Source organism: Notolepis coatsorum, assembly GCF_963971535.1.
Source record: "Notolepis coatsorum genome assembly, chromosome: 3".
Taxonomy (NCBI): Eukaryota; Metazoa; Chordata; class Actinopteri; order Aulopiformes; family Paralepididae; genus Notolepis; species Notolepis coatsorum.
Genome location: NC_140167.1, coordinates 46,267,763 through 46,280,123, shown reverse-complemented (window position 1 = coordinate 46,280,123; position 12,361 = coordinate 46,267,763). Strand labels below are relative to the sequence as shown.

The following is a 12,361-nucleotide window of genomic DNA, read 5'->3' as shown; positions in this document are numbered from 1 at the left end:
TGATAAACCAATTTAAGACTTTTTAAGACTTTTTAAGGATCCGCGGACACCCTGCTGTATACGTTTGCGTGTTATACCGTGGTGAATATTGTATTGTTTCAGAGTGATCCTGGCTAATTCCTGAAAACGGCGCTATGGAGCAATACGTGAATTTAGCTAAAAGCATTGGCGTTGCTCGCCTGTACACGCTACCATTTCCAATTCAAAGGTATATAACAGGTATTATGTTTCATCATGAATGCATGAAAGGGGGGGGGGGGGGGGGGGGGTCGTTTTTTGATGCTTTGATCGCCGGTAACGGTATTCGTTTTGAATACTACATACGTTGATCGATCGATATGAAATCATTGTAGGATCAAGGTGGAATTGATGTCATATAGTCCTTACCTTTACTAGGAGGTAGAGCTGCCGCGGTATCGGTATTACCGCGGTATCGCTGTTACATCACTCCCACCGCAGAGTTAGGCTAAATGCCGCATCACAGCTGTTTTTTATAATAATAATAAAGTACCCTGCTCTCGTTGGGCTTGCGGCTCTGCAGATATACCCTACTCCTCTGTCGAGGTTCCAAGCGACCCTATTGGGTACCAGAAAAGTCACGTGAAACACTGCAGACCACTGATTGGTCAGAAGAGAGACGCGTCACACGTTGGAGCGTCCTGCAGTGTGTTACCACCAATCGGCAAGCGTGTATTAGGTTTTTACTTCCTGAATGTCAGCCATTGATCAGAGCTCACAACACGGCTAATACGTTAGCTCCCGCCGGAGTGGATTACCGTCGCTCCTCAGGAGTACTAAACGAGGCATAATGATTTTACTGCAACGAATGTTATAATAAAAGCCCTTCGTTCTATACACTTGTCTGATTGAAAACTTTATTAACAGACCGCAGAATGGGCACAACTCGGCACGCTCTGAGCAAAGAAAGGAACCGAGATATGAATTGATTAATGCTTGCCTTGCTATGGTCCGGTAAATACGCTGATGTTATTGAACGTGTAACTATATAACGTTAATGCCACAAAACGAATGCCTTTGTAATCATAAGTAGTAACGTTATAATAAGAAGAAGAAAGGGTCGGGGGGGGTAACCGCCGGGCGCGCCGCTACCACCCCTGCCCGCGACACAGAGTGAACAGCGCACGACCAGAGGGGATACTTCGAATCCGTGTTTCACTTTCAATAACGAATGCGTGCTTGCCGAATCCCAAACAATATTCACGCTGCAAAGTCATCCTCTAAAGATAGACATTTAGACTAGAGGCAGGCTATATGCTATAAAGAGGAAGGAAAACATCAATACCACGGCAGCTCTACTAGGAGGTATCCCAAAAAGAATATTCCAATTGTCTGATCGCGATTTCCAGTATTGATGTCGATCGGGTCCCTGACACGAAGTGGCACGGGATATGCCTCAAGTGTGCTGAACGCGTTTCGAAGTGCTCGTATGAAGCGATTCACTTGGCTTGGTCTAAATTCTGCACCCGGACCATATACGATGTAACAGTGTGAAATAAGGTTTCAAAGGGTGGGTGATACTGCCACCTAGCAGGATGCAGCCGGTATTGCGCTTTTGGGATTTCAGAATGATTTCCTATGGTAACACCGACGTCCGTGAACCTGTAATGAATAAAAAAATCTAATAAAAAGAAACAACCAAAAAAAACAAGCACTCAACTCAACACATGGCGAGAGTTAGGGCTGGGCGATATGGCAAAAAATCATATCGCGATAACGATATGATAATGTTATCATATCACTCGATATCGATAATTATCGAAATTGTTATAAGTTAAATAATTTTTTTTAAACAACATGTGTTTATTTTGCAGCAATTCTTTGTCGTTGCCGCCATCTTTAGTGTTACATCCCCTCACACTCCAGTTCTCAGGCTGCAGCTGGTTTAAAAGCGAAAGTAAACCAGCTTCTCTGCTGGCTGTGGCTCCAGGGGAGTTGAACAGTTCTGGCTCTGCTAGTTTCTTTTCTATCTTTTGGCGCTTTTTTGGTGGACAAACCACCGCACATGTGCACCGTGACTGGAGTCTAGCTCTGCTAGCACACATAGCCTACTGTGTACAGACGGTTTCAAACTGTATTTTAAATTAGAAATCAAATCAAATCAAATTTATTTATAGGGCCCGACAACACACGTTAATGTCCCCATGGGCCGTACAGATCTTCTTTAAACAAGTCAAGAAGAAAACATAATAAGTCAAGAACAGAACAAGAACACCATAAGGTGCAAACATTTTTAGATGGATGCAAATAAATGAAAGAATGCAAGCACTCCCAGACATACCCCACGCGAAGGTAAGGAAAAACTCACTAAAACCTAACGATAGGGAAAAAAGCTCCACAGGCAGTGTGGAGGAGAGAAACCTTAGAAGGGCCATTCAAGGGGGGATCTCCCTTCTTAGATGTTGGTGATAGTAGTGTTGCAGACGGACAGTTGGTAAGCATGCACTCATGTGTGTAGTGGAACACAGATGAGTGTAGGCCTGCCACGATAACACATTTTGCTGGGCGATTAATTGCCCCCGAAAATATCGCGATAAGCGATATTATTGCGACCGGTTAGAGAATTTTTTTTTTGGAGAAATTTATTTCCCAAAACTTTTATTTTGAAGCCCACCGCTCCGTCTTTTCCGGTGTTTAAGACTTTTATTTTGAAGCCCACCGACCGGACCGGAAGTATTGTTGTGAAACACTGCAGACCACTGAATAGAGACGCGTCTCTAGGATTTCATAATCATTATGTTTGCAGCAGGCACAAGTGCAATAAACAAAGGATACAGTCACTGTGTATTCTGCCTCATTTATTGATTAAACAAAACCGACATCAACACAATTTGCCACCGAGCGGAGAGTTTAGTCTCGCAAAAAGATCGCTGACTTGTTAAGGCTTGTTGTTAGGTTAGGTGCTAATGTTGTGCTAGCGTTTTAGCATGGCTATCGTACATAGCGTGATCAATATAACTCGCTATTGATTGTTTGTATGAGTAACGTTAATGCTAGTAGAATAGACACAACGTGAGGTAATCACCATCCATTTTAAACCGGTTATTACCTAATGCTAACGTTAGCAAATAGACGCGACTGGTAACGTTACAGCTTGTTAGCCTAATGCTCGTTAACGTTAGCATAGACAGCCTAGCTAACGTTAACGCTTGTAGAATAGACACAATGAGAGGTAACGTTAGCGTTAGCAGAATAGACACAACGAGGGTCTCGTTAATGTTGTTATTGATTGATTGAAAACTGTGTTTACTCTGTTTGTATGAGTAACGTTAATGCTAGTAGAATAGACACCACGTTAGCCCCACGGAGCTCCTGTACTGTGCTCTGTAGTAAAGCCAGCGGCCCGCCTCCCAACACGGACAGTGACTGACAAGGGGCACTGGGTCCGCCTCATTAAAACAAACGCGCAAATAGCAATTAATCGCGCCCGTCAAAATCATTGCATTCATTTTAATTATCGCGGCAATTAATCGATTTATTGCTTATCGCGGCAGGCCTAGATGAGTGCATGCAATAGCAACTGTACATTTTGAAAAATTAAAGATAGAGCTAATAGCGATAGCAACTGAACATTTTGAAAGATTAAAGATAGAGCTGATAGCAATCTATTTGAGGCACAGAAAGCAAACAAAATAAATAAATGGACAGAGAAAAAGAAATCTCAATTTGGTCAGTATTGTCATTTGGACAAGCAAAGCCATTACTTTAAGTTGCAGGCAAGAAAGACAAGTCTGTCCACTGTCTCTGGTTTTAAAACTGCCCGGCCTCATCCAGAACCGGCGCTCCACGTAGGTCCGATATTGCTGTTACACACACCGTTTTTGTTTTCGTTTTGAATACGTTTTGAATAAGTTTGCTGTCCCCGTTAGATAGAAATGGCGTTTTGGCAGGAAACGCGTTGCCCTAGCAGGAACGCTGAAATTGTGTTTTCGTTTTGGATACTTGCCGACAACGTGTTGTGTAATCTGCGCGGAGCCGTTGTTGCTCAACGCCCATGCGCAGTAGATACCCACATCTGCGTGCCCTCACCAACGTCCGGTGACAACAGAGCTATAGCTGCAGCTACCATGTGTTGTCAAGTTATTGTTATAAGGACCCCAGTCCAAGCTACAACAGTCTGCATTCCCTTAACAATTTTTGTATTGAGCCGTATTGTATTGTACCCATTCTGCGATATGTTAAATAAAGTTTACATCCATTCATTCTGCTAGCATTAACGATTGCATGAGCAGCTGGCTAACGTTAGCTACCTACCGTAGCTACCAGACCCTGTTAGCTCAGAGCTCATCTTTCAACATAACAAGCATTAAACAAAATGGCCCAGTCATCTATTCACCTTTGTTTAATACACAAGGCGTTGTCTCTAATGTTATCTAGCTACTGATAGCTCCCGATATCATCAGTTTGGTGCTGGCTGGCTAACGTGAGCTAACGTTAGCTTCTAGCCACAATGCTATACTGTTATAATGGCATATTCCTATCGCGTTAGCATGTAAGCTAACAAAATCAGCGCCGATGGAGCGGCACCTGGCATGCGGCAACGACAAAGAATTGCTGCAAGATAAACATACATATGTTAAAAAAAAGGAAAAAAGATAATTTTTTTTTATTACTTCTAACAATTTCGATAAAAACACCATGTGCAGCGCACCGAAAGAAAATATTGTTGCATCTACTGACATGACAATGGAGCCAAGCAGGGACCGAAACTAAAGCCCGCCGCCCGCCAGGGGCGGTCTGTTTTTACCTTTGGCGCATGACACTTAGAGGGCTGCCCGCCGTGTGGCGTGTAGACGTGTAGTTCATAACCATAGTCATAACGATACTCTTGTGCGAGTACAGATTATAGCCGCTCGTCTTTTTTTTCTCCGCCGCGAGATCGTTAAAAAACTACAAGTCCCACATCGCACTCAAGTCAACGGTCCAATCACAGTAGAGTGACGTGACTGGTTTCATGAGAAAAAAAAGCAAATGACCAATCGGAAGCTATCATTTGGCTTGTTTACTTCCGTCTGCTCTAGTCTATATCGAACCTCCAAGAGCTAACGTTACTGTTTAAACAATGACCCAGTCAACTATTCACTTTTAGTTTAATACATGACGAGGCATTGTCTAACGGTATCTAGCTGGCTAGCTACTGATAGCTGCTGATATCAACAAATGCTCCAGCAATAGTCTACTCGAGTGCATAATACCTCCGTTCCCTCGTTAGCTAGCTTAGCTAGCTCACGTTGATCCATCTGTCCCAGTAAACTAAATTGTCTTAACGTTATCTACCGGGCTAGCAGTAGCTACAGATAGCTCCTGATATCAATGTCTTATAACATTGATTGAATGCATATTCTAGCTGAGGGCATGTTGAATGTGATTTGACAAAAGAACGGTAACGTTATAATAAATAGGGTCCAGCTGCATCGCCGGAGAATCCTTGCATGCTGAATGTAGGGTCTAGCTGAATATAGGGTCTAGCTGCAGGGCCGGAGAATCCTTGCTGGAGCTGGAGGCTACTCAAGTATACACACAGACAGTGGAGCTGTTTGCAGATAGCAAGCATTTTGACTTATTGCGTGGTGGCGATGTCTCGCAGATAATACAACTACAAGTATGAGTATATAATATATATTTTATTTAAAAAAAAAATTATAAAATATATATATATTTTTTTTTAATCAAAGAAATGTTGGCAGGTAAGAAATATGCTTGGCGGGTAGACTCTTCCCATCTACCCGCCACTTGCCGGTGAGTCAAAAAGTTAATTTCGCTCCCTGGAGCCAAGTAAAGACTGTATGCCCACAACAATAATATTCACGACACCACAGCACAAACACCCACTAGCTCTGTGGCTTACAGGGATATGCTTGTCTCTCAATCATCTTTATTGATCATCAACACTACTCAAAGAATGGCAATAAAAAGCGTGCATACCATTTGTCATTTGTCTGAAACAGCCCACAAAACAGCCATCATCGGCTTGTTTCTGTCATAACGTTATTACCAGGGTCTTTCTTGGGCAGTATTGTACGTCCTTTGATAATTGCCAGCCTGGAGGAGTCGATGTGGGAGAGGGGTGGGTTGTAGGGGGAACTGGTGCAGAGGTATATCAGAGTGTCGTCAGTGTAGCAGGCAGCGAGAGTCCAGGTTGGAATGGCGGAGAACCTGACCAAGAAGGAGGATGTAGATGAAGAGGAGTGGACAGACACCTGGGAGGCACGTGTGACTGTGGATGTGACAGAAGTGAAGGTTGAGGGAAGGAAGTGTGATCTGTTGGCGAGGCAGCAGGGACAGCCGAGTGCAGTGCCTTCCATGTGGGGTCGACTTGAGAAATGTTTTTGTTGGACAGCCCTGGTGTGTGGTGTAGTGATTTCCTAACATCGTAGCGAGACTAGATGAGGAGATATCCATCTGGTTGAACAGGGGTGCGACACCCAGGAGATGCCAGTCTTCCCCTGATTGGACCTACTGGGAATAGACTGAAGAGCTCATGACACCTACCTCTAACAACCAGAAACTATACACCATGTGACCCATCTCATGTAGGGCTGGGCATTATTGGACATTTCTATATAGGAGTTATGTTGTTCAGTTGATTTATAGGTCTATATCTTTCTATGTTAATACACATTTTAATATATAACCAATTAAAAGTATTTCCACTATATCAATTCTCAATGAAATGCTGAGAATAGTAGAAAACAAAAAGAAATTCAACATGAACATAGCACATAAAAGTATAATATATTGTTGTATTAGGACTTTGTTGTATTATGACTAAATTTACTGTTTTATAGGAAATGCCATCAGGAAAATTATTTTCGAAAAACAGGCCAAACCAGTCATTCATACCACAAACGATTGTCATTATACACTGCCCTTTATAATCTAAATAAACTTAGCTATGAAACGTTACAGTACATAGGACTATAGATGGAAAAGATAGCTTCTTGCTAAATCTGGTGCACTCATCCATTTGTTTAATGCAAACGATTGTCATTATACACTGCCCTTTATAATCTAAATAAAATTAAATAGCTATGAAACGTTACAGTACATAGGACTATATTAGATGGAAATGATAGCTTCTTGCTAAATCTGGTGCACTCATCCATTTGTTTAATGCAAACGATTGTCATTATACACTGCCCTTTATAATCTAAATAAAATTAAATAGCTATGAAACGTTACAGTACATAGGACTATATTAGATGGAAATAGCTTCTTGCTAAATCTGGTGCACTCATCCATTTGTTTAATGCAAACGATTGTCATTATACACTGTCCTTTATAAACGAAATAAACTAAACTAAAGGTGCCTAAATTATGCATTACTATATTTCATCACAATATAATAGCTAGGCTACCGACATTGTCATTGTGATAATGTCAGTAGTAGCTAGCTGTATCTATTGTTTACACTTGAAATGTGTATTTTTATTTTGTCACAATATTATTTGAAAAGTTGTGTAAAATTGAACTGTATTTCTGAGTTGCAGCACTTAAAAACATTAAATGGACTGTTATATCATATTCAATTGTGGATATTTATTCATTCCCACTTATTAGACACTATTTCTGATGGTAAAATGAGCATAAAAAGCAAAATACAGAATTCTGAAATATTAAAACGGAAAAAAACGGAATTTGGGAAAAAATTTAATGGAATTTGGAAAATAATAAAACGGATTTCATATGGCTCTATGCTAGCACACATATACTGTGTACAGACTGTTTCAAACTGTATTTTAAATTAGAAAGCAAACAAAAGCGTAACAGTAAGAAGCATTTTGTATAAAAGTATTCTGTACTTCTGTATGACAACTATTAAAGAAACTTGGAAATAAATGGACAAGAGAAAAATAAATCTCAATTTGGTCAGTATTGTCATTTGGACAAGCAAAGCCATTACTTTAAGTTGCAGGCAAGAAAGACAAGTCTGTCCACTGTCTCTGGTTTTAAAACTGCCCTGTTGCAGGTCACAACGATATCGATTATTAAAATATATCGCAATATTTATCGTTATATCGCCCAGCCCTAGCCCAAACGTTTGAATGTTCGGACCTTCGTTCGTTACGTTGGCGTTCGAATCTTAACTCTTTCTACTCGCCAACCGTTGAGAGCCAAAACCCGAGTATCGGGTTTTGATCCTTGGATCTTTTTTCTCTGATCCCCATTCTAACGACTAGCACGGACCTCCCTTTATTTCCCTTGCACCGCTGCCTACATTAAAATTGCAATGGCAATCAAAACCTGCCTTTTGAACTGGGATAGTTTAGTGTGGGGAGGGGACACTTTTTTTTTTGTCTGCAAGAACTCCTCCCCCCAGGGGGCGCCCAAGTGGCGATCCATGTAACGCGCTGCGTCGCGGCACGGCCGACCCGGGTTCGATTCCCGGACCCGGCGTCATTTGCCGAATGTCTTCCCCCCACTCTGTCTCCCGCTCTTCCTCTCTCTCTCTCTCTCTACTGGACTGCCCAGTAGAAAAAAGCAATAAACGCTAAAAGAAAATCTTTAAAAAAAAGAACTCCTCCCCCTCAGAGGACAGAGCGATTGCTCTGAGATTTTATCGCCTCAAACCTATTTCCCGTATACACGAGCGATGACAAAGGGATCACTGGGGATTCTTCTTTTTGGAGTACCTTCTGGCTAAGGTAAGGTCTATTCTATGTCACCGAACCTGAAACATGTTTTTGTACCGATCACAGTGTCGTATTTTACCGGACCCAAAACATGCTTTTGGTAACGATCGCCGTTTTGAGTTAAAACGACACACACACCCCCCCCCCCCCTTGATGATTTTGTGAAGACACATATATACATGGTATAAAAAAAGACTGGATTATTTTGGAAAGGGGCGATGTTTAGCGTGTAATAGTGCACAAACTACAGTATGTAGAAATTAACCGGTTAGTCAGTGATGGACTATGAACAATGCCTGTCAAATGAGCCATACTATTGTCTCCATGGCTATAATACAGAACACACGATGGGTCTGAAAACATCGCTAAAATGGTCAATAACGCTGGCTTGGTGCCATTGAGTAAAGATGGGAAAAGAGCATGGCGGTCAATGAGTTAATTAATGGGTTCGAACCTCCGCTTTTTTATTTTGAAATTTTTGTTTTACATTTGTCATTTATTTTACACTAAAAATATATATCAGAATGTGATATATATCAGAATATCACAGTACTATGTTGCGGTTACAATAATTTGAAAGTCACGCGCGAACACAGACACAACAACAATCACAGTCTAGTAAGATGAAGAGGGGTTACCGTCATATCAGGAAATGAAAGAAAAAATAGAATTGAGTGACTTGCACTCACCAGTCTTATTTCATAATACAATGTTTCCGAACAGACATTTGGATTAAACCAAGTGTATGCAGTGATGCTGATGCTTTCCCAGCAGAACACAAGTTACTTAACGTTACACAGGTAAGTTATGTTATGCACGTTAATTAAGCTATGTAACGTTAGAGAGCAGCCCTTTAGCTTGCTAACATTAAGATAGCAGGAGCTGTCAGGCCAACAAAGATCGTTTCAACAAATGGATTCACAAAATGGATTATCATACAAACGTTATTGAAGCCTCCCGTGACCAGTACATAGTCAGTACTCTTAACGCAGCAATGTGCGCATATGCGCTACGTTATATGCGTAAATGTGGAAACGATGGTTCGAACGTCAGTTATATACAGTATGATCCATCCATCATGAAGCCATATGAATAGCAACTATTATTTTATAATGCGAGCCATCCTACGTCTACGACAGAAAAATATCAGAAAGTCCCAAAGGTTTCATCCACCTACACTTTGGACCCTTCTCACAGACGTAAGTAAACACAGGTGCGTGCAGCTAATAACAATACAACAGACCAGTTTGCCATCATTGACAATGGTAAATGTTAATGTCAATTCTGGCACACGACCACACCTGCAGTGTGTGCAGACACAGACGTCACATCATGCTGTGGTTATGGCCAGTACCTTAGTCAAAGGCAATGGCAAAGGTCTTTTGCTGTGGGACTGGGAGGAAACCGGAGTACCCAGAAGAAATCCACACAAACACAGGGGAAAAGTGCCAACTGCACAGTCACAGAAGGACCCCCCTCCCCATGTTGGGTTTGAACCCTGGGTTCTTGATGCGAGGTTAATATTATCCACCTATTGCAGCATCCCATGAGCCCCATTTGCCAGACGGAAGGACCCTGGTGGCTTGTTCCCCGAGCTGGCAAATGACTTCCCTTCAGTTTATATAGCAGGCCTCCCTCCAGAGACAAAGCAAAACCCTGGTGACAAGCCAGGTGTGCCAATTGTCACTAGGATTGCTTCCGATTCTAAAAAGGTTTCCGAAAAATAAACGTGCAGTAAGATAAACCTATTATAAGCGTTACTGCAACAATGTTTGGTAGAAGCAAAAGAAAGTCTCTAAGAAATCAAACCAATTGATTGCACCCAAATTTAACTTTTTCCATTCCTTCAAAATCAAATCATATTCATAATAGATCTCTTGGTAACATTATCAATTCATAATATTCTCGTCAGGTCTTTTGTTGTTTGTTGTTACCATGGCATACAATATGGCAGTGCCAAGCTCATTGGTCAGTCATTTAATGACATTCACCTGCCATTTGGTTAAATCACCCGTTTATAGAATACTATGAATAGAGTCTAATGAATCTCTCGTTTTTAACCAGCAGACTTGTTAGTGTTAGGAATTCTATACTAACTATCCACGAGTTTACATGTGAAAAGAAAGCATATAATCCAATCCACAACTGGGAATAGAAATAGTTGCCATTGTCAACAACATGGAAGATTGCCAATCCCCGTTTTTGCAATGAAAACGTGGTTATACGTTACTTAATGACGCAAATAGCGTGGTGATACCATGCTATAGATATAAATGCACATTTAATTAAAAAAAACAGGGAAATATCTTAAGACATAATTAGCAACCAATTATAAAGACCACATACAGGCCTTGTAACGTGCACGTTTGCAGGCTTTGAGATAAACAAAACGAGATGCCGCCCCGCCCCACACGTTACTATACTTCTAACTGTTAGCATGCCGTATACTGTTTATTTTACCTTCACATTGTTAAATGCTACGTTGCAATACTTTTTTAATATAACTTGCATAATAAAACTAGCTAATGGTTAACTTGTCTAACGTTAGGTATGTTAGTACGCAGGTAAAATCAGCGGATCTGCAAATACCAGTCTACGTGCTGCAAAAGAACCTTGGCACGTCACGCAGACAGCGCGCATCGTTTAGTCTACTGATGAGTGATGATGATAACTAAACATTTGATTCGACATTATGTTAATTATGATAGCTCAGTCGCAACAGTCTTGTAAACGGAATGAAAAGCCTATCTAAGCTAGCAAGCTAACTAGCCAATCTCAGCCAACATTAGCAAGCGGGCCTATCTTTTTGGCCAAGCCGTCGTCATGTCGCTAGCAGGCAGTGAAGAAAACATTCCTGCTAACTGCCGTTAGCCAGGCGAGCTTTCGATCATGCCTGTGCACTATACCTGACAGAAGTTGTCGCAGTATTCGGTGGAAGATAACGCAGACATCTCTTGTTGCCTGAGTACATCTTCAAAGGCTCTCAGCGTGGCCAGCAACGTTTCCATTGCGACTAACGTGTCATCAGCGGTGTCCAGGGCCCCAATGCTCCAGTCAGGCTCTGGATCGACATTATTTTCCGCCATCTTCACACTCCAACACGGCGCGTATGCAGTGTATTCTGTCACGTCACGTGACCTACTCCCCGGGCTTTTATAGGTCTGCCTACAATACTCGCGTTCACTCTCCTCCAGCAAAGTGGCTTTGCACTAGTAGTATTACTAGTAGTAGTAGTAGTAATATTTGTATAAACAATCAAAACTCTTCATACTTGTTCATACTTCACTATTCATACTTTTTGCACATCACTGCTCAATTGCGCAGCCCTGCTAAATATTCCACCACACTGTATTGTTATTTTTATTCTAATTAGTGTATTTGACCACATGTCATTGTGCACAGTTGTACAGCCCTGGCCTATAAAAAAAAGAAAAATGAAAAAGAAAAAAATGTATAATTATATTCTATTATGCTTCTATTTTAGCTTCTAGTTTATATTTCTTTTTATTTTATTCTACCGTTGTACAAAAGGCTGGGAAATAATTTAGCTGACTATTGATTGATTGATTGATTGAAAACTTTATTAACAGATTGCAGAATGGGTACAGTACAGTACAGCTCAATACATACAATTGTTAAGGGGATGCAGACCAGAGAAAGACTTTCGTCTTGTTTACATCAGGGTCCCCCATTTTCAATTCATCGTAACA

At 41.2% G+C, this 12,361-nt stretch overlaps 1 protein-coding gene across 1 annotated transcript in view; it reads right to left on the bottom strand.

Moving 5' to 3' along the window:
• The window catches only part of rlf (RLF zinc finger), a gene marked incomplete at its 5' end in the record, with an annotated part of 47,300 nt that extends 35,563 nt beyond the window's left edge, over positions 1–11,737 (bottom strand). The window contains one exon of the mRNA XM_084310223.1: positions 11,558–11,737. Coding sequence (XP_084166349.1) covers positions 11,558–11,737 — 180 coding nt within the window. The remainder of the gene's footprint in view (positions 1–11,557) is intronic.
• Positions 11,738–12,361: the final 624 nt, after the last annotated feature.